We start from the raw sequence: 23,707 nt of genomic DNA, 5'->3' as shown, positions 1-23,707 counted from the left end.
GAAGGGTGGCCCAACAAAATAAATAGTATTATTGGAAACCCTCACCCTAGAATCAACTATTTGGTGGAGTGCTTGAAAAAGGAAGCAGAGCTCACAAACTGCATGTACATGAAATTGGAAATGAATCTTGAAGGTAAGAAGACGAAGAAGAAGTACTTCAACCTGGACGACAGGATAGAGAGAATCGTAAAGAATTATGAAGTGATTGGCAACATTAGGCCTTGCTTGAAAGCCATTGCCCATATTCAGAAACTGGAGTAAAATAAGTTAAAAATAATGTATTAAAAAACTATGAAGACCACTGAGTCCTCGCAGATTACTGAGATAAAATTATTAAAACATTGAAGCAGCATTATCGGAGCTAATATTAAGTTGTAATTGTAAATAGAGTGTACAATAGTTCAGCGTGTTTAGGCTGATTTTACACACGCCAGAATGGTAAATGGTCATTTATCATTTTGACGGTCCCAAGCCTGTGCAAAGTGTGATGCGAATCAGCCTTTAATGTAAAAATTAAAAAGTGTTTCAAGCCTCACGAAAGTATCCCTGTTGTTGTCACGTTAAGATAACTTTTTTCTACCTTCCAATATTATGGCCATACTATTAAATAATTGTGAGTTCTAAAATAATTTTCTGAAGCTTCAGAATCGCAACTATCACCTAAAATATCATGGTTTGTTAAACTGATAGTATACACTTTTGTAAAGGAAAATGGGAACTGAACCCTTGAATTGCATCTAAAATTGACATCCCAAAACTGATCTGATCCTCTAAGGTTGACAATTTTCGCACCTCAAAATTTTTTTCTTTAAGTTTAGATGCAAACACTTATAGTAGATGTAATCTACTTAAGTAGATTTAGATATAGTCCTTTAAAAATTAAAATTTCTTACTAAATTGTTGATTATCTTTAAACAGGTCAGTAAAAGCAAGGAGCTTACTACTGAAAATTAATTGTTACTAAAGAACATCAGAATCAAATGTATTAGACCTACTTTTCTTGTTAATGAGACTTTTTGAAAAGATATTTGATATTTCCTCTGTCACTGACAGTGTAATTTCAGTTGCTTTGCAACACCAGGGATATCTACTTCTAAATTATGTTTACAGCTGTTCTCATTTCGAATTCTGGAATATTTACTTCGTCTTCTTTGGTGAAGGAATTTCGGAAAATGCATTTACTAACTCCACTTTAGTGGCACTGTCATCAGTAACATTACCGTCGCTGTCGCGCAGTAAAGGTACTTACTGAGCCTTTCCGCTGGTTTACTTAACATGGGACCAGTATCTCTTTGGATTTTCCACCACATTTCTAGAGCGAGTTTCGTTGTGGAAACTATTAAATGCATCTCGCATTAAAATCCGCACCAAATTTCTAGCCTCAGTAAAACTTCACCAATCTTGGAGATTTTGCGTTCGTCTAAATTATACGTGCCTTTTGCGGTGCTCCTGCAACAGCTTTCTCTCGTGTTTTGTGTACCATGGGAGATCACTTCCGTGTCTTATTAATTTATTTGGTATGAATATCTCGAGTGCTGTTGATACTATTTCTTTGAACTTAAGCCACATATGGTCTTCATTAACACAGTTTGGAAGGATTGGAGATTATCTGTTAGAAAGACGTCACCCGAATTTTTAGCTGCTTTTATAAATAGATATATTTCGCGTTTAGTTTTGGTGAATTTCTTTGTTACGGAAGTGAGCCTCACTACGACTTCGTGTTCACTAATCCCTGTATCCGTCGTGATGCTCAGGATTATTTGTGGCTAAGATATCAAGTGTGTTTTCGTAACAATTTACAATTTTAATGGCCTCGTCAACTAATTGTTACAACTAATTTTTAAAAAATCATTTAGAACAATTACGGAAGTTGTTTTCTATTTACAATAGGGTATATCAAAATGTATTTTTGTCAACATGCGGAGGGTAGATTGAAGTAACTGCCGACTGTAATTGTATGAGTATGGTACCTATTTGTGATGAGACTCAAGTTTTCTTTGAACTGTTCAGCAACTGTTTCATCTGAGACAGGGGGTCGGTAAAAGGAACCAGTTACTAATTTATTCGGGTTGTCAAATATAACCTCTGCCCATACTAAGTGTTCAGCAACTGTTTCAACTAAGACAGGAGGTCGGTAAAAGGAGCCAGTTATTAATTTATTCCGGTTGTCGAATATAACCTCTGCCTATACTAAGTCAAAGGAACTATCTGCTTCAAATTCGGTTGTGAGCTTACATTATTTTTCCTTAAGTTGTCCTTCTTGTTTCTGTTGTAGTGCAGATAATTACAATTACGGCTTTTCCCTCCAGAACCTAAGATGCTTTCTCTGTGACCCAGTAAATACTAGAGCTAAACAATGTAGAACAACAACGTACGTTACAAGCGTAGCATTCTATATTACTTCATTTCCTTTCTTCTAACATTTTAAAATTGTAAGTCGACTTTAGATGACATGTCAATCATAGAAGTTCTTATCTCTATTTAGTGAACGTGTTTTCAGTTATGTTTTGAACATTGTCCCACTACATTTTATTAACAAATGTTTTTAGAGAGTAAATTAATATGGAGTATGTCGTTCTTCTTTTCAAACATTCACATACCCATTTATTCTTTCCCTATTGTCTTTTGGGTATGCAGTTGTAGTAATTAAAGTAGGCACAAATGCAGTGATCAAAAAGAAATGATTAGCGTACATTCGCATTCTCGTTACATCGTTCCTTTCTTGTTGCTCCCATGGCGATGGACTGTTTCTATTGCAATCAGTAAGCGTGAAAGGAAGCTACCGTACAGACAGAGGAATCTATATTTATACCTGGCAGAACTAATTACATACTGACATAATCGTCGGTAATGCTTTCGTTTCCCAAAAGATACAAATATTTCGATTTCGGAAAAGAAGCTCTGTATTTGGCCAAGATGTCGAAGAAGAAGGTCCCTTACGTACTGGTTGTATCGAGTAAGATGTGGAGACGTCGGTTTGAAAGCGGACAGAAGTACGAGGAAGGGCGTCCCTTACGTGAGGGATCGCTACTCAAGCTACCTGGCGAAGGCAAGCTACCTGGCGAAGGGGCAAGTGTGGCAAATGTCCGGTGTGGCAAATGTCCGGCATTCCATCAGTTTGCCTCCCAAGGGCTGACTGCAACCCGCTTGCCAACAGCGCTCTGCAGATCGGATGGTCACCCATCCTAGTGCTAACCCAAACCGACAGCACCTAACTTCGGGCCGGCCGCTGTGGTCTCGCGGTTCTAGGCGCGCAGTCCGGAACCGTGCGACTGCTACGGTCGCAGGTTCGAATCCTGCCTCGGGCATGGATGTGTGTGATGTCCTTAAGTTAGTTAGGTTTAAGTAGTTCTAAGTTCTAGGGGACTGATAACCACAGCAGTTGAGTCCCATAGTGCTCAGAGCCATTTGAACCATTTTTGAACCTAACTTCGGTGATCTGACGGGAAGCGGTGTTACCACTGCGGCAAGGCCGTTGCCCGATGGATTTGTTAATCAAGTGACACCTTATGTCTAGTCCGCGTTTGCAGGCACTGACCTCTCCTGACCTACTGATTCTGCTGTTGGGGCTTCACAAATGACAACACGGTACTCGCCGCTTCCATTTATACCGGCGGGTGTGCCTCTCGTGGCATGTGGTGGTCAGTTCCACATTACCTAGAAGTGACCGTATACTTTTGATATAGCGTATGAAGTCTTGTTTCGAAAAAAGTTTATTAAAGGACTTGTCTCCACGTTTTACTGGAAATTCTTCTTTTTGTTTCTCTATTTTTATATTTTTTCGGTATTCCGCGACTCTTTCTATAGTCAGGCAATTTCGACTGAAATGGTCGTATTGTCTGTGAAGGAAATATAACGAAGATTGAATTTCGTATCACGTGATGTCACCTTCAGGTGAAGGTAAGCAAGGAGAGTAGTAGTTCCGTCGACTTCGTGGAAGCAGGAGCGCTGTCATTAGTGTTCAGTCTGAACGGTGTAAACTGCCAACAGAGCTGCCTCAGTTCCATCTGCGGTTCGGAAATGGAGCGTGGCGATCCGTGGTCGCCGATTCGCTGCGGTGGAAGGGGGGGGGGGAGGGATAGTTTAGGGTGGGGTGGGGTGAGGCAGGCGGCTGCGCTGACTGGGACGGGCACAGAGGCAGAGACAATGCGGCGCTTTTGTGTCGCTCGACAATGCCCGCGGGAGCGAAATATCGGCCATGGCGCGGCGCGCAGCCTAGCGCACGCCGCCCGCGGTTTGGAAGCGCTCGCTTCGCGGATTGGACCCAGCTGTTCAGCTGTTCGGACCCACCGCACGGCAAACAAACGCGCGGCCGAATGAATTACCGTCCCGGCTGGCGCGTAAAACGACATCCATATCGGTGTTCGGCCGACGATATCGAAGTACTAGTACCCCGTATAGTTATTGGGAATACTTTATACGAACATGGCAACCAAATGGACTACCAGAATCTGGTTTCCGCAGTTCTACAACAAAAACAGTTTATCAAAACAATTCATATATAGAAAAAACAGTATTTTCCAATCTCAACGAAACTGTCAACCGGTGTTTACTTTTGAAGAAAAATCAAACACCACTAAAGTAAACCAATGAAAAACTAAAAACAGAAAATATAGGCATCACAGCCGGCCAGTGTGGCCGAGCGGTTCTAGGCGCTTCAGTCTGGAACCGCGTGACCGCTACGGTCGGAGGTTCGAATCCTGCCTCGGGCGTGGATGTGTGTGATGTCCTTATGTTAGTTAGGTTTAAGTAGTTCTCACTTCTAGGGGGCTGATGACCTCAGATGTTAAGTACCATAGTGTTCAGAGCCATTTGAACTATTTTTTTTATAGACATCACTATGAAAAAACGCCGGTCTTCTAAAACAGAAATAAGGCAAGGCCCGCCTTTCAAAGTTCAAGAGTACGCATACCGAAGCTTGTGCTGTGCTGTGCCCTTACTAGTGCTGAGTATCCTTCACGACAATTTAATAATAACACCTGTAAATATACGTGTACGATGTATTAAGAAAAAAAATGTTGTAGATGAGCCGCAAACGTCGACGAAAAAAATAAATGTACAGCGCGCGCGACTTCAGCGATGCAACAACTCGCCTTCGCTGGGTCCAGAGATGCTGCCTGAGCGACGCGCAGTAGCCGGCCGCTGTCGTAGAGAACCGACAGCAGCAACGAATAATTAATTAATTGTCAAAAGTTGCCGTGGCGCTGCGTGTTTGTTCGTTTTAAATGGTTCCTACGGTATCACAAAGAGTTAGTTCCCATGTAGGCCTCTCACCGACTAAGTGGATATATCGGTGTGCGTCTAGGTCCGATAGTAGAGCGACCCACTGCGTGGCGTAGTGAGGCACCGCAGCTGGCGGTTAAGGCTTGAGAGAGGGAAAGGAGATTGGTTTGGTGGGACCAGTACTTTAATTTGGGTACAGTTCGCGGAGGCAGCGTGGCTATTTAGTCTGTTAGGCCCCTGCTCATATACGTGGCTGTACGGTTGTTTCGTCCCAAAGCTGGGCAACGGAATATACAGACATTTTGTGGGATTTTCTGAATAGTCTCTGGTGATACGCCGGTTTTGGCGAATTTAGGTGCACGAGCTATCAATTGATTGTCGTTTTGTGGGCAGTTTCGATCGTAAAGTTTGCTGTGGTAAATCCAGCGTGAGCCTGGTTAGAGAGAGAAGTAGATTTGTAGGGCAATCGGTGGAACCGATAACCTGTCCGTGTTGTACGATGAGTGGTCGGGGCTTGCACAGAGGTAACTGCGTTGTTAGCCGTTTTGTTGAAATTGTGTGTGAGTGTGTGTGTTGAGAAGGGAAAGCCTCCAAAACATGTACGTAGTTGTTTAAATACCACTGTCTTACAGCGAACCGAGAATTGGCTCGAATAAATACGAACTGTTTCACTATATTGTGATAGAGTGCACCAGTAGTGGAGTGGATAAGCGTCGAGAACCGTTTTACAAGCAGCACGCAGCTAAACAAAAACGTGAACAGCCAAAGTGAGGAGCGACCGAATTCAAGTAGGGAACTTAGCGGGTCGCGTATTGTCATCGCCTGAAGAAGTTCAGAATTGTTTTAAATCGTCACTTAAGGTTAGATTTAAAGTGGCGGTGGCATTTAGGATTTTCGTTTAATTTTTTTTTATTACTGAATTTCCGTGTTGTGGGGTGTAGTCTCTGATGGCACTCGCTCACTTACGTGAATAAAAATTACGTGTATTTAATTAGTATCTGGTGTGTGTACATATATTTTACGAGAAAAGCAAAGAGTGAATTCCAGAGATCTTAATACCGCGTTGCAGGACACAAGCATACACTGGTGTTTTTAAGTTGGCCTAATCAACAGTTCATTGATTCAGTGGAACCACGATAAACCTACAGAGGGTAGATATTCTAAAAAGTTAAAACGATTTCATTGATGGAAAGAGTGTTTAAGTAAATGCAAGTAGAACTGAAGTTGTAATTTATTACGGAAAGGTCAACGATTACACCAAGGACAAAGATTAGTAAATCTGTGAAGTACGTGACGTCGTATTATTTACATAGCAACGCTGGGCTAAGTGGAAAGAGATTTATTGGTAGCATAAACTATTTCAGTTCTTATCGATATTGGCGGAAGCGTCTTAACAAAAACTGGTGATAACAAGACGGTATATGGAATAGGAATTTTGTAAGTAATTAAAAACTTACGAGTCTGTTCCAGAGATAATGTACTGCGTTGAAAGAATTTCGTTGTATGAGAGAACAATTGCAAGCTAGATCGGCATTTATCTCGACATAATATAAATGAAGGGAATTAGTGGTTGAGAAGGGAGTGAGACAGGGTTGTAGCCTCTCCCCGATGTTATTCAATCTGTATATTGAGCAAGCAGTAAAGGAAACAAAAGAAAAGTTCGGAGTAGGTACTAAAATCCATGGAGAAGAAATAAAAACGTTGAGGTTTGCCGATGACATTGTTATTCTGTCAGAGACAGCAAAGGACTTGGAAGAGCAGTTGAACGGAATGAACAGTGTCTTGAAAGGTGGGTATAAGATGAACATCAACAAAAGCAAAACGAGGATAGTGGAATGTAGTCGAATTAAATCGGGTGATGCTGAAGGAATTAGATTAGGAAATGAGACGCTTAAAGTAGTAAAGGAGGTTTGCTATTTGGGGAGCAAAATAACTGATGATGGTCGAAGTACAGAGGATATAAAATGTAGACTGGCAATGGGAAGGAAAGCGTTTCTGAAGAAGAGAAATTTGTTAACATCGAGTATTGATTTAAGTGTTAGGAAGTCGTTTCTGAAAGTATTTGTATGGAGTGTAGCCGTGTCTGGAAGTGAAACGTGGACGATAAATAGTTTAGACAAGAAGAGAATAGAAGCTTTCGAAATGTGGTGCTACAGAAGAATGCTGAAGATTAGATGGGTAGATCACATAACTAATGAGGAGGTATTGAATAGAATTGGGAAGAAGAGGAGTTTGTGGCACAACTTGACTAGAAGAAGGGATCGGTTGGTAGGACATGTTCTGAGGCATCAAGGGATCACCAATTTGGTAATGGAGGGCAGCGTGGAGGGTAAAAATCGTAGAGGGAGACCAAGAGGTGAATACACTAAGCAGATTCAGAAGGATGTAGGTTGCAGTAGGTACTGGGAGATGAAGAAGCTTGCACAGGATAGAGTAGCATGAAGATCTGCATCAAACCAGTCTCAGGACTGAAGACCACAACAACAACAACAATATAAACAGGTACTGCACTTAAAGAGATTTGATGCTTGGATTCGACCAGTAGCTTAGATGACGAGAGTTGTTATCTAAATCGGCCCTTCTCGTAATTACTGCTTGATATTGGTGATCATTGTAGTTAGAATGTTTGGATGTGTCTATTAGTAGTGTAATCGTGTCATTGTTCGATCTCAACGTTGTGTAAAGTAAGGGTGCTGTCTTTCATTATTCGATATTCGAGCCGGCTACATAGTCAGTGGTTGAGGTTGCCGCAGTAGTAATTATACTAAGGGTGACCTGTCCTCAATTTGTTCCTTGAGAGTGCGATTACGGTACGAGCTAGACTTCGAGTTGTCGCCAGGGGCTCCACTACGACTGGAATCTTCTAAAATCAGATAGCGATCCGCAGTGATAACATCGACTGTGAAATTAAAAACTGTACCTAATTAAAGCTGTAGTGGTTGATTGGTTCGCCCAAGTATTTTGCGCGGCAGGAAGCCATACATTAACGGCATAGCGATGTTGGTACAGTACGATCCATTTTCGTTACAACCTTTCGGTTTATTGACAGACGTTGGACTAAATTATGAAGACAGTGTGTGAAATGCATCCTTGAACATACGAAGGCTATTCGGAAAGTACGATTCGACTGCACGCGGAATGGAAACCAAGGTGTTTTATTTGCAATGGTTAGCTACACCTTCCAGATATTTATGTACATCGTCGCCGCTCCAGCTGAGACATTTGTCGCAGCATCGAACCAGCTTTCCAATAACATTGACATAGAAGGCAACCGCCTGGGATTTCTGTCAGCTCTCTACGCTGACCTGCAGCTTTTTGTCTGTGCCAAAATGTTGTCTTCATAACGGGAGCAGAGATGAAAATCAGAGGGAGCCACGAAGAAGGAAATGCCTAGCAGATACGCCGTGCGGACTGCACGAAATCAGGCGAAAGCTAGCGGCAGGCACCCGTACTTGGCGGAGACACTGCAGTTCTAGGCGTCTTTCCGCGCTCATTGTGCGCCCAGTACCGAAGAGAGCGACGTGACGCGACCGACGGACACACTAGAGACGCCGTCCAACACATCCTAAGCTTCATCGGATTTTCACTGTGGTCTGCGTATTGCGAGCGAGCAGTCCTTATTTTTCGAACAGCCCTTGTAACTGCTGGACAAGCTAGCCAAGCCTGCAGGTTGCCACTGTTGTGTTTGACAACGAACTGCACCTCTGCAATGTCCTCAGTTTGTTGCTAACATCAGTTGTGGTCAGAACTGTTGCAAAGCCTCGTCACCAGTTTAGTCAACACCTCCTCACTACCGCTGTGGATGCCGAGTTGCCATTGTTGTTACTGCAGGCCGAGTTTGTGAGTCTGTGAAGCGGCTTCTGGTGCAGTACACCGCAAAGACAATTTCTTCCTGCCACTAATCACACAGCTGTGCCCGAGGGTGAGGTAACAGGATAGGAGAACAAAGTTTCTACAACACTCCAACAAATTATTAACGAAGTCACGCAAATGAGTGAAAAAAATTTACTTATATTTGCGACTTGATGAATAAAGCTTGCAACAGTGCATGTAATGTGACACAAAAAGGCCCTCAATGGCTAAGTGCAAATAATCGTAGAAAACTTCACAGTGTATAGCAAATGCAATTACAACTGTCTGTTCACTTCTAAGAGTTCACTATACAACTTTCCCTGTCTAAGTGAGTCCTGGGCGACGATCTATAACCATGGCGAGAGCTGCTCTTCTGTCTTCCGGGAAGGCTTCTTTGTTTTGTCGTCTGGTCACTGGCCGACTGTACTCGGCCGGCAGTTGGCCGAGGCCTAAGTCGATATCTTCATCCTCAGCGCCGCCCGTGGTGCAGGTGGAGCTCGTGCAACTGCGGAGTCTCTACGGCACTGGCACCATCTCGCATATTCGCGCTTGTGGTGCTTTTTCCCTGGCTGTGTCGTGTTCGGACGACGCAGCAAGAACACTTTTCTGTGTTAAGTTGTGCGTCCATTATTTTGGAACTCGAAGGTGGGCAGATTTTTGGTGTTCGTGTAGTGGGGTGCTTCCGTAAGCAAGATAGCTCAAGAGCTTGGTGTTTTAAGGGACACGTTACCGAAGGTTTATACCGCATCCACGGAGAGCGGGAAGACATTATCCGCTTAGTCACAGCGCGGACGAAAGCGTCTGTTGAGTGAGCTTGACAGACGATCATTGGTGGGTATCGAGACGAAAAATAAGAGGACGACAGCCGCAAAAGTCACTGCAGAACTGAATGTCGCACTCACCAAACCTGTCAGCACTAAACCAACAACACAGGTGTTCCATAACTCATCAGCGATGCAAATACCCGTAAACAGGAAATCATGGTGCCGAAGCCATAAAATGTGGACCGTCGAGTATTGGAAGAAAGTCATTTGCCCTGAAGAGTCTTGCTGCGCTCTGTTTCAAACTTCTAGCCGAGTTTACGTCCCAAGAGTGAAACATTGCGGGTGCTCGGTGATGACTTGCGCACCCATTTCGTGGTATTCCATGGGCCCCGTGATTACTCTGCAATTCCGCGCTAATGTCAAGGGCCGGCCGGAGTGACCGAGCGGTTTCAGGCGCTACAGTCTGGAGCCGCGCGACCGCTACGGTCGCAGGTTTGAATCCTGCCTCGGGCATGGATGTGTGTGATGTCCTTAGCTGAGTTAGCTTTAAGTAGTTCTAAGGGACTGATGACCTCAGCAGTTAAGTCCCATAGTGCTCAGAGCCATTGTAATGTCAAGGATTATGTGGCCAGCTTGGCTGACGCCATCCATCCCATGGTACAATGTCTGTTCCGCGATTGTGATGCTGTGTACCAACACGGCAGAGCCCCTGTTGACACAGTTCGTATCGTCCAGGACTGGCTTTGAGAGCAGTGGGATCAACGTTCGCAGCTCCTCTGGATACCAAATTTACCAGATCTGAGTAATATCGAGTCTTTGTGGTCTGCTTGGAGAGAAGGGTGTGTAATCGCTATTCACCTCCGTCACTGTTACCTCAACGTCCCACTAATTTGCCGGAAAAATGGTATGATTCCCTTTAAAACCATACAGGAGCTACATTTATGCACTCCGAGATGACTGGGAACTGTTTAGAATGCCATTGGTTATCCTACACAGTATTACGCATGGTCACGTGGTTTTTGGTGTTTGCATATTTTTATCGGCCCCCTGGGATGTCATAAAAAAGTGGGTCTTTGGTTTCAGCTTGAGACTGTCCACTTCTTCCTGTATATCCACTGAGGTGACTAGTGCAAGTGCGTCATGCTTTGCCTACAGCAAGGCCAAACAGAAAACCAATCACAAACAGAAATATTATGAGTAAGACCCATTTTCTGCGTTAAACGTCAGTATAACCTCATACAGTTTTGTTACTTCCAGACCCACATTCTACAAACCACTCTGCGGCGCATTCAGAAGTGCTTCTCTGACAAGATTCTCGTGATTCCTCATTTTAGTTAACTTTTTGTTTCCCTTTTTTTGATTTCGAATTTTCAAAATTTAACATATAACTGTATATCAATACAAACGTACTTCCTCACAACTTCACTGCGCTCACGAGCAAGAGAATTTGTGATGAAGTAGAGGCATTCGCCTAATATATTTCGCAGAGTATTTACCTGTTTCTTCTACTCATGATTATACTTTTAAGAGGGAACGAAAATCAAGACTCGGTGATGTGACTTCATGAAACACGGCGTGGCAACGCTAACTTGGTCAGTTGTAGCCTGCGCATTGGCTGTTTGCATCTGCGTCTGTGAGAGGTGGAGAGCGGACCTGAGAAAGCAACTTACAAAACAAGATGAGCAGACGCGGCTGCAAATGCTGCTATAGGAGCTGGCCATAGCGCAGTCTGGGGCCGAGCCGGAAATACACTACTGGCCAATAAAATTGCTACACCACGAAGATGACGTGCTACAGACGCGAAATATAATCGACAGGAAGAAGATGCTGTGATATGCAAAGGTTTAGCTTTTCAGAAGATTCACACAAGGTTGACGCCGGTGGCGACACCTACAACGTGCTGACATGAGGAAAGTTTCCAACCGATTTCTCATACACAAACAGCAGTTGACCGGCGTTGCCTGCTCAAACGTTGTTGTGATGCCTCGTGTAAGGAGGCGAAATGCGTACCATCACATTTCCGACGTTAATAAAGGTCGGATTGTAGCCTATCGTGATTGCGGTTTATCGTATCGCGACATTGCTACTCGCGTTGGTAGAGATCCAATGACTGTTAGCAGAATAAGGAATCGGTGGGTTCAGGTGGGGAATACGGAACGCCGTGCTGGATCCCAACGGCCTCGTATCATTAGCAGTCGAGATGACAGGCATCTTATCCGCATGGCTGTAACGGATCGTGCAGCCACGTCTCGATCCCTGAGTCAACAGATGAGGACGTTTGCAAGACAACAACCATCTGCACGAACAGTTCGACGACGTTTGCAGCAGCATGGTTCAAATGGTTCAAATGGCTCTGAGCACTATGGGACTTAACATCTATGGTCATCAGTCCCCTAGAACTTAGAACTACTTAAACCTAACCAACCTAAGGACAGCACACAACACCCATTCATCACGAGGCAGAGAAAATCCCTGACCCCGCCGGCTGCAGCATGGACTATCAGCTCGGAGACAATGGCTGCGCTTACCCTTGACGCTGCATCACAGACAGGAGCGCCTGCGACGGTGTACTCAATGACGAACCTGGGTGCACGAATGGCAAAACGTCATTTTTTCGGATGAATCCAGGTTCTGTTTACAGCATCATGATGGTCGCATCCGTGTTTGGCGACATTGCGATGAACGCACATTGCAAGCGTGTATTCGTCATCGCCATATTGGCGTATCACCTGGCTTCATCAAGCCAGGGGTGCCATTGGCTACACGTCTCGGTCACCTCTTGTTCGCATTGACGATACTTTGAACAGTGGACGTAACATTTCAGATGTGTTACGACCCGTGGCTCTGCCCTTCATTCGATCCCTGCGAAACCTTACATTTCAGCAGGATAATGTACGACCGCATGTTGAAGGTCCTGTACGGGCCTTCTGGATACACAAAATGTTCGACTGCTGCCCTGGCCAGCACATTCTCCAGATGTCTCACCAACTGAAAACGTCTGGTCAATGGTGGCCGAGCAACTGGCTCGTCACAATACGCCAGCCACTACTAGTGAAGAACTATGGTATCGCGTTGAAGCTGCGTGGGCAGCTGTACCTGTACACGCCATCCGAGTTCTGTTTGACTCAATGCCCAGGCGTATCAAGGCCGTTATTACGGCCAGAGGTGGTTGTTCGGGGTCTGATTTCTCAGGATATATGCACCCAAATTGCGTGGAAATGTAATCACATGTCAGTTCTAGTATAATATATTTGTCCAATGAATACCCGTTGTTCATCTGCATTTCTTCTTGATGTGGAAATTTCAATAGCCGGTAGTGTAGTAATGTGAGGGCCCGCCAGACAAGGCTAAACGTCCAACGGTATCAAAAACGGGCCGGTGTCCACCAATAGTTTCTTCTCACACAGATCTGCTTCCAAGCGTGCACTGGGTGCGAAAATGGCGCGAGTCAGTCTCTGTCGCCGCGGAGCTTTTGAAAAATCTCCAGTAATTTGCGTCAGGTATTGGGCAGGTTAGCGATCGGGGAGGCGCAGACCGTTATGCACAAGGCACATCTCCTTGAGATGGGAACAGAGATGAACTTCGTCCAGAGACTGCAGATCGTGCGGTAAAACAGAAGTCCAGACCAGTATGTTACGAGCTGTGAGCAAGAGCTGTGTCCGAAGTGACAGAAAGTTTAGCGGTCAACAAAATACGCCCCGTCACCGTCAAAGCGAAAAACGATGAATGAAAACCAGTTTGACGAAAATGTGTTTCTCGCTAACGCATGGTTCGTGGAGCAATCAGTTTAAGATTATGTCCACGACAACACTTGAACACGATCACGATCTGCTGCAGTGAACTGAATACTGAATGTTTCTTTCATAAGCCCATTGTCTGTCATATTGATTAACTTCTAAACTAAACTAAACACCGCGCGAACAGGCCTCTAAAGACCCTAACGGTACTGACCGACCGCCATGTCATCCTCAACCTATAGGCGTCACTGGATATGGATATGGAGGGGCGTGTGGTCAGCACACCGCTCTCCCGACCGTTGTCAGTTTTCATGACCGGAGCCATTACTTCTTAAGAGAACAAGCTCCTGAAAATGACCAAAAATTTGAAAAACGTTTCTTGGTCTATAGAAAAGAGCATTTCATGCTGATTTCAAAAATGTATAGTTTATGGGCACTAACATTTTCCGTTCGTTCTAAAATTGAGGTTGAACGTGATGTTACACCGGGGCCATGCCCATCTGTCAGTTTGAAGTGCGTCAGAATACGTAATGCATTATTTTGTTCTTCCGTTTATTCCGTCGCTAGTTACGGATAGTTAACACAGGTGTATTCTAGAAGGCACTGACTCCTGGAACCAAAGTACAGGTATGTCTAGAAGACTATGGTTCGAATGTAAACAAAGATCTGAGAATATATGATTTCGGAATTTCATAAATGTGTCTTTTTGTAGTTATTGTGTGTTGTATTGTTTCTGTGTGTGTGTTTCCTGTGCTACAAATGCCTATAGTAAAGAAACTTAGCACCAAATGAAAGTTTCGAGGCAACCGGTTCCAAACACAACCGAATACTAAACATCAGTTGCTTCAAACGTCGCCTGCGGAAACTGTGTCTACAGGCAGTGCTTCTAGACATAAACTTTCCCCTGAACGTAATAAGAACAAGCCTAGTAGTATCGTGATCAGCAGTAACGACGGAAATGTTACTGTGAACGTAAATATGTTGTCAAGACTTATGAAGAGTGCTGTGAAATGTAAGTACTGCAATTGTGAAGATGGTATTGACGTTCCTGGGGACATTTCAGCAAGTCGGTTAGTGATTGCTTGTAACTCGTGTGAGATGCACAGTGATACTATGACATAGCCAGTAACTGATAGTCAACATTACTGTGTAAATATTCAGCTTGCTTATGCAATGCGATGTATTGGAAGGGGAAGGAGAGCTGCCCAGACTTTTTGTGCAGTGATGGTTTTGCCTCCATCTCCACTGAAATTTGACGGATACAATAAATTAATACATAATGCGTTATGTGGTGTAAGTGAACATTCAATGAAAAGAGCAGCAGAAGAAGCAGTAGCCTTGTCTGAGAATACAGACATTGCAGCAGCATTTGATGGATCTTGGCAGAAGACAGGTCATACTTCTCTGAATGGGGTTGTAACTGCCACATTTATTGAAACTGGTAAGATACTAGATTATGAATGTATAACAAAGCACTGCCAGTGTTGTTCAAATAAATTTATTCGCGCCCATGTTTGTGTAAAGAAGTTTGATGGTCCAAGTGAAAGCATGGAAATGAAAGGAGTTTTTAGAACATCAGAGGTCAATCGTGGTCTGAGGTGTGTAGGCTACCTTGGGGATGGAGACTGTAAAGGACACACTACTGTTGTTAATGACAGACCATACTGGGACACCGATACATAAGCGTGAATGTGTTGGGCGTGTACAAAAGGAATGGGAGCTCGGCTGAGAAAATTATGTAAATACTTCAGTGGAAAATAACTGTCAGACGGAAAACACATAGGTGGTCCAGGTCGCCTTACAAAAAGTGAAATTGATTCTTTGACTCAATGTTATGGATTAGCAATTAAGGAGAAACGTAGGAGATTTGGAGAACATGAGACGAGCTGTTTGGACAACATGGTTTCACGGAGTGTCAACAGATGAAACCCCACAGCATGGTTTGTGTCCAAAAGGGGAAGATTCGTGGTGCAAATACTGATTGACCAATCCTACAGGCATACAATATACCCACAAGCATTGCTTGCCACTCTCTTTAAAAGGAGGAAATTAGGCCTATGTATAGGGATCTGGCTAATAAAAATCTACGTAGGAAATGTAAGCATGGTCTGTCTCACAATGCAAATGAAAGCTTCAACAGCTGTATATGGCAGAGAATAACCAAAACTGTATTTGTTGGGCTGACAATGCTGAAGATTGGTGTAATGGATGCAATAATAACATTCAATGATGGTGCAATTTCAAGAACCAATGTTATGAATAAATTCACATCCAGATGGGAAGGAGTATGGCTTCAGCTCTAACTGCTATTCATAAGCGACGGGTAACCGAAGCAGAGACAGCTGCAGAAGCTGCTACCAAGGAGTCAAGGATAAAGAAAAGATTGAAGAGTAGGGGTATGGAGGATAAGGAAACAGGAGGACAACTGGAGTATGCAGCTGAAATGTTCTAAACGAGCATAGTGGTTAATAAATCTGCAAATCTTCTTTTGCGATTTACCGAAAACTTGAATTTTCATCATTCAGGTACACTTTTCTCCTAAATGACTGAAGTTAAACTCACAAAAATTGGTGCTGATGCTTAGAATGACCTCCTCTAACTCCCTTACCTACTATTTCCTGAAAAATTTAAAACGTGATGATGATGTCGGTGATATTTGAGCTACATTTTTAAATATTTTTGTTGTAGCAAAATAAATTACTTGTCTTTTTCGCAGATCAGCACCAGAGAACGAAATTGGAGGCATAAAACACTTATGTGAATGTTGTCTGTACTCTGACTCTTTTTCCAAGGAGAGCAGTAAGTGGTTCCAGAGAAAATGATACCTCAGTGAAATAGTGTTCCGTTTTTTATACTATTGTAAATACTGTTGTCAGTATCAAAATATAATAAATATTTCAATGACTTTTTGGGAAATGCTTTGACTAATGACCCGAATTGTGTGTAACAATTTTGAGCTATCTCTCATTTATAGATCAGCTGCATTATAAGGCTGAAGATACTGCTAACCATGCAGCCCTTTAGGGGCGTGTGCCCTTAATCATGAAGCTCTTCAATTTTCCTCACAAGGGCTGAGTGCACCCCGCTTGCCAACAGCGCTCGGCAGACCGAACGGTCACCCATCGAAGTGCTAGCCAAGCCCAACAGCGCTTAACTTCGGTGATCTGACGGGAACCGGTTTTACATCTGCGGCAAGGCCGCTGGCGTCATTTCGGTTAACTGCTGTTTCCAACTGGATTCCTGGTACACACTCGAGGGGACCAGTCTCGCAACATCCCGAAACATGAACGAACCAAGAGCCAGTCCCGTAGTAATTGCCTTTCCTCATTCATGCTATCATGTGTCATTTTACCTTGCATTAAATTAGACTTTCAGTACCAGCCTTGTGTTCACTGTGAATTCCAACAGCTAGGCTTCTTTTTCTTTCCACTGGCCCATCAAGTATTCGGATGATGTCCAGAAGATTATTTCCATGATTGAATTTTCTCATTTTGAGAATACTGAAGGGCGATCTGCTTTAAGGGGGGACGTACACGAAACTGCAGTAATTTTAAAAGTATTTTATAAAACTCTAATTTTTTAAGATAATCAATCCAAATTTGGTACAGTTATTAAGAAATGTTATGCGCATATGAACCTAAATTTTCATTTTTATTGACCTTTTACATCTTTAATTATTAACAATTAATTTTTTTTCAACAATGTAATTACAAATGTTCCTTTTTTGAGAAAACTGTGAGAGCAATGTTAATGAATTTTTGTACACACTTTCATACCAAATAATTACAAAACTCTGTGGAGCAGAATTTTTATATCTTCTTTTGTTCAGTTTTTACGGGTCTCCCAATTTCCCTGAAAAATAATATATCAAATTTAAGGAATATTTTCTACCATAAATACCTTACTATTTTATTAAATGAAAATTCCTTCCACAGAATTTTTCACTATAGTACTGACTAGTCATATACCAAATTTCACTTCTCTACCTTTTGTGGTTTTTGAGAAAAAGGTACATAAAGTTATAAAAATGTAAGTTACGGGAAAACTGAATCAATGATTTGATAGTGTTTGTATTAGGTCTTACCGTCTCTGTGTGAACTAGTGCAAGCCATATGCATACTCCTCTTCATCTGCAAGCAGTCTCTTCTTTGCTTGTCTTCTTTGGTTAACCTGCTGTTCAATTTTATTGGCTGTAATATCAGCCGCAGCAACTCTTTTGTCATCGATGTCCTTCAATATTGAATAGGTGAAAGCTCCTGGATGAAATCCTAGCCTCTGTAGAGTTTTTATTCTTCCAAGATTACCATTGTTAAAAACTAAACAAGCATCATATGCAGCAATTTCAACAATAATTGTTGAAACAAATGTTGTTTTTGGGCAACGTTTCCAAATCAGTGAGTTGTAACTTTCATTAGGGTTTTGTGTCTTTCCATGCACACACTTTCGTAGGAGGTCTGGCTCTGCTAAACACCTAAATGTTGGTTTTATAGCACTTAAAACAGCCACAGGTAAACTGTGCTTGTGTGAATAGTTCATGCCATCACGCTCAGCCTGCTTGAATTTGCACCACGATATGTCACACAAATTATGTACAGGTTTGTCATCTGTGGATAGTTTATGAAAATAAATAGACCACACAGCCTTCTGCATGTTATTCAAATTTCCACTGTTGTCCCTTATTGCCTTGCCATAGTACACTTGTAAAGAATGAATTTCTTTGTCTGTGAGTCTGTTGGGACCACCTAAAAGTTTTCCATCCTCAAGTTTCCTGCCCTTCAATTCACGTTTCAATTTTAAAAGTCTGCCTCCCATTCGTTTTTGCACATGTCCAACACATTCCAACTTTTCTATAGCACAATGGGGACCATAAGGTTCACTTTCCAAAACAGTTTTGAAGGAGCTGGAGTCACCATCACCAAGGTATTTTGTGTATCTAACACCGTACTTTTCCACACTTCGATGGAACATAAGTTTCATAGCTGCAGGTTCCATTCCACCACTAGAACCAGAATAATTTCTACAGCACACTTTCTTGTGTTCAACCTGCCACTTATTTTCTTCCACTTCACCAGCTCTCTTTCCGAGTACACAGCTATAGCAATATTTGCTCATTACCTGAACGTCAAGAATTTTTCCAGTATCAACACTAATGACAGATGATACTCCATACAGTGATGTATGTCCACGCTTCATCCACGTTCCATCACATGACACACACAAATCGGTGTCTGGCGTGTTATCTGCTTCTGTCTTTAGTTCACTATTCATCTTCACAGCTTCCTTTGCAGAGGACTTCAAGTTTTCTTCCACTTCCTCTTGAAGAGCACTTAGCAGTGTTTTATTTCCAGTGGTGTACCTAGCACTTGGTTGTGGCATGTTCATGATCCCACAAAACAGTCTGGTACCTTCCCTGCCTATGCCCAAACATCTCATGCCATATATTAAACGCATATTTGCTTCATATATCCGGTTACTTGATGCCGAAGTTCTAAAAGCAGTGTCTGAATGACAGCTTTCACAAGTAAGATGCAACATACACACTATTCCAATTCTGTTTTCTTCGTCATATAATCTCAAACTTTTTGCACCACAGTCAGCACATACACAAGCAGATGATATAATATCAGATAGTATTTTCAAATCAATAAGCCTAAAACCACTAGTAGCTTGAGTGTCTGAGCCACAATCATCAAGTGATTGACAGCTGTCAATTTTCCTTCTCGAAGCACTCGCTTTCTTGGTTGAAGTATCGTTTCCATTTGTTATTATGGGGCTGGTTTTCAAGTTGTCTTTACTACATCGAGAAGCTTGACACTTTCTAACCTTTTTAAACACCTTACTAGAACGCGGCATGCTGCAAAATATAATAACAAGTCTACTTACAACTTTCGTAAAAATGTATTCCAAACAAACACTCGTAAACAAACGCTATAAATCAAAGAATATAAAACCAGCGGCAGAGATATTATTCCACAGCCTTCTTGATGTAGTACACAAACGTTCCCTGCATTGTGACTGCACAAAACTGGAAAAAAACGCAGTATAAATAGATATACGAGAGGATGAAGACCAAGATGGGGGGGCGTCGCCCTGTGCAAGCTATTACAAATTATTATTTTTTTCCCCCTTAGAAGCGGAATTGGAACGTAATATTTGGTAATTGAAATTTCAATACCATGTAGTAAATGAAGAGCCAATAAAATTTTTTTCACAAATTTGGTCATTTTCATGTACGTCCCCCCTTAATTGTAAAAAGCATTCAACAACCAATATCGCATAAAACATTTCTTTATTCAAGACAACCGGTTTTAACAGACTACGCCACTAGATGGCTCTTACACCAGAATCTTGTAACAGATCTTAAATATTTCTCTTTTCACATTTAAAATTAACCACTTTAGATGTGTTTCATGGTTCTGTTGCAAGAGCCATCTAGTGGCTTCACTACACTATGCAAATGTTATCTTTGCAATAATACGTGTCAGTTGTACCCTAAATGCCATTTAAAGTGGATTTGCTACCGTTTAGAATACGTCTAGCGTATGTAAACAGACGTGCTATTGTGTACCGTGTTTCTATGATGTAACAAGCATTTGTGAGAAATATGTATATGGACATGAACTTTTGCGCAAGGTTTTTTATGGTTTTAAATATTTTAGCTATGACAGACATTTTACAAGTGCTGATTTTTATGCACTTGACATCTTGTGTGTGAGGCTCAGCGTAAAATGAACATGTTTTACAACACAAGATTTTAAGGTATGTAAATGTACATGTCTACGTCCGGTTTTTATAATACCAAACTAAAACTCTTATATCAAATGTTACACCTTAACTTGTGAGACATATCCCATGTATATACACTTTCTTACAGACTTAAGGATGACAGCGTAGTCTGTTGAAACAGGTTATGTTAAATAAGGAAATATTTTATGCGGTCTTGGTAGTTAAATCCTTTTTTTTTTTTCGTAAATACTTTTTCTGCTACAAGCATCGGAAACGAGGACCCTCTGGTTTTGATAGACCAATAGAGTCTCAGTGACGGCCAGTTATTTATATTTAGGAGACTAATGTCTACATTTCTTTTTATATCAGACACTACCACATAAAACAATACGAGTGATACCCGTGTCTGCTATACCTTGGCCATCTTGAGATTCATCTAGTCGTAGGCACCATTTCACGGCCAGGAGTTGTCATTAAAAATCTAATATTTTGAAAATTGTTGTCGAAACTCGTTATGTTTGTTGTCGTAGTATTATAAAACTGGTTAATTGTGAAATGAAAAATATGAGGAACAATAACGTTAGCCTCTCTTCTCCATAGACAGAATGTCGACTTATCAAAAAGAGTGTAAGTACTGACGAAGTTTACGTCGTAACATTGTATTTTTAGAATGCTTTGCGGCGTGTATTCATCTGGTATCCTGAAGAAGTAGACTGTTCCCTCAGTATCGATGTCATTGGCCTCAGTGAAGGATCTATCACAAAATTCTGGGAGGTTCTGATTTTACGTAAAGTCAACGAACGGATCCGAACATTCCGTCCAATCATCTCTCTATGTAATGTACAAACTAGGAACTCCGCATAAAAACCCGTAGTACTCGCACATTAGGAAACGTATTTATTTGTGACAATACAATCACAGTAACGTTTGACAGGCACATCCACTTGCAAATGAGGCGTTGGGATGACCCCTCCCTTCCCCTTTACTGTAAATCAAGACTCCTTAAACAAACTAAGAGACCGTACCCTGACACAGGCTCCGTATTAGACTTTACATCGAAAACGCTAAAATGCTCCCGTATCAGCCGCTTTCGTAACTCACCGCTATTGAGAATCTGTAACGCAGCATAAACAGGGCGTCCCAGGAGTAATTGTCAATATTCAGTGACATGACAAGAACGATCATTCGAAGCAGAAAGGTCAAGTAACATGCGCTCTAAAATGCACGTCTTAAGAGATATCCGCACTTCATCTTCGACAATGTGAAACAAACCTCTTCTACCGCAATCTCTTTGCTTTCTACATTTTCGGGGAACGTGGTATGGATGGAAACAAGAAAAAGTTGTCTAGTAAACATGGGCTCTGAAACGCTTAACATCTATGAGCACTTGTTCAGTACAGGGGTGGTGTTTCATAACAGCGAAAAAGAAAGAGTGCTCGTATTTCTTAACGTAAGCACCTTAGTGTCCATATTTACTGGACATCTTAAAATGTGGATATCAAAGTACAATACATCGTATCATACTCTGGAAGATCATGCTAGCAACGTGCGCGGCTCGTGGTCTTGCGGTAGCGTTCTCGCTTCCCGCGCACTGGGTCCCGGGTTCGATTCCAGGCGGGGTCAGAGATTTTATCTGCCTCGAGATGAGTGGGTGTTGTGTGTCTTTCATCATCATTTCATCCTCATTCACTCGCAAGTCACCGTCGTGGCGTTAAAGAACTCGTGGAGCGGCGGCCGAACCGCCCCGCGAGGGGACTCCCGCCCACCAATGCTATGCGCTAATCATTATTCTAACAACATTCAGAAGCTGATGCACTGACATTTCAATAATAAAACATTTACATAAAATATAACGCACTGACTGTGCATGTCATGCTCACGTAATAGATGAAATGAGCTCATTTCATATATACATTTCATATTATGTAAATCTTATTTCATTATTGACATGCCAATGCATCGCTTTCTGCATGTCACTGGAATGAACTTTCAGGATTTGACACGATGTAATGTACAAATGACGGAGATATATTGAGATGTATTTGCATAAAATGCAATAATAGCAACTTGGATTTGACGGAAAGAGGTATCAAAAATAAAATTATAATTAGCATTCTTGGCTATTGAAGTTTTTACTTCTATATTTCACAAAATCCAGATTAATTTGACGACCCCGTGAAGACACGGCATGTTGTTGTTGTGGTCTTCAGTCCTGAGACTGGTTTGATGCAGCTCTCCATGCTACTCTATCCTGTGCAAGCCTCTTCATCTCCCAGTACCTACTGCAACCTACATCCTTCTGAATCTGCTTAGTGTATTCATCTCTTGGTCTCCCCCTACGATTTTTACCCTCCACGATGCCCTCCAATACTAAATTGGTGATCCCTTGATGCCTCAGAACATGTCCTACCAACCGATCCCTTCTTCTAGTCAAGTTGTGCCACAAACTTCTCTTCTCCCCAATCCTATTCAATACTTCCTCATTAGTTACGTGATCTACCCATCTAATCTTCAGCATTCTTCTGTAGCACCACATTTCGAAAGCTTCTATTCTCTTCTTGTCCAAACTATTTACCGTCCATGTTTCACTTCCATACATGGCTACACTCCATACAAATACTTTCAGAAATGACTTCCTGACACTTAAATCTATACTCGATGTTAACAAATTTCTCTTCTTCAGAAACGCTTTCCTTGCCATTGCCAGTCTACATTTTATATCCTCTCTACTTCAACCATCATCAGTTATTTTGCTCCCCAAATAGCAAAACTCCTTTACTACTTTACGTGTCTCATTTCCTAATCTAATACCCTCAACATCACCCGACTTAATTCGACTACATTCCGCATAAAGCCAGCAAAAAGAAGGAAGACTACGGTATTAGCACAAGTACTCAAACAGATGAACCACAGGGGCGCACGTGACTACCGTCAGGGCGAAGAGGGGCCGGTCTGCCTTACGGTTCCTGTCGGCAAGACGTTCAGCTGCGTGACGTCACGTAGTCCTCCTTAATGCCTGGTGACACTTCCGCGCGACCATGTCAAATCCCACAGTGGACTCAATTGGCGGCTTTCTTTGCATACGGTCGCGGTCGCTCCCAACGTGTCGGCCCATCAGTCACGAATTGTCATTCAGCGAACGTTAATCAGCCCACTTAAGCAGAAGCAGAAGCAGTTGGCCGTTAGCATATGACCTCCAGTGCCACCTCTGGCCGCTTCCTGTCCACTTAGCTGCGTCGTGCGCGCGGCAGCTCGAAGGCGCGGTTACCTGCAGCCGCTGACTTGAGTACAGTAGATACGTGTAAGCAGTCTGAAATGGGATCTCGGTTACGGTTATCGGTGACGTTGTGATAAAAGTACGGAAACAATGAAGAAGTCGTAGCAACAGTCCTAAGACAAAACTAT

The 23,707-nt window shown here is 42.4% G+C and overlaps 2 protein-coding genes and 1 pseudogene across 2 annotated transcripts in view; all 3 read right to left on the bottom strand.

The window, feature by feature from the left end:
- The window catches only part of LOC126195414 (protein croquemort-like), a 1,080,874-nt gene that overhangs the window by 598,363 nt on the left and 458,804 nt on the right, over positions 1-23,707 (bottom strand). The gene's annotated exons all lie outside the window — the stretch shown is intronic.
- Positions 16,664-16,781, bottom strand: LOC126196604 (5S ribosomal RNA; annotated as a pseudogene).
- On the bottom strand, positions 17,209-19,759 carry LOC126195415 (uncharacterized). Its single transcript, XM_049934017.1, has 2 exons — positions 17,661-19,759; positions 17,209-17,428 (listed from the first exon to the last, which is right to left on the bottom strand). The coding sequence occupies exon 1, from the start codon at positions 19,427-19,429 to the stop codon at positions 17,675-17,677; it is 1,755 nt and encodes a 584-aa protein (XP_049789974.1). The 5' UTR covers positions 19,430-19,759; the 3' UTR covers positions 17,209-17,428; positions 17,661-17,674.

The sequence above is a fragment of the Schistocerca nitens genome, chromosome 7 (genome assembly GCF_023898315.1).
Source record: "Schistocerca nitens isolate TAMUIC-IGC-003100 chromosome 7, iqSchNite1.1, whole genome shotgun sequence".
In the NCBI taxonomy this organism is placed as follows: domain Eukaryota; kingdom Metazoa; phylum Arthropoda; class Insecta; order Orthoptera; family Acrididae; genus Schistocerca; species Schistocerca nitens.
This window is presented reverse-complemented; position numbering and strand designations above follow the sequence as displayed.

Coding starts and splice junctions, on each gene's coding strand:
- LOC126195415 (XM_049934017.1), bottom strand. CDS start 19,429: ATGCCGCGTTCTAGTAAGGTGTTTAAAAAGGTTAGAAAGTGTCAAGCT.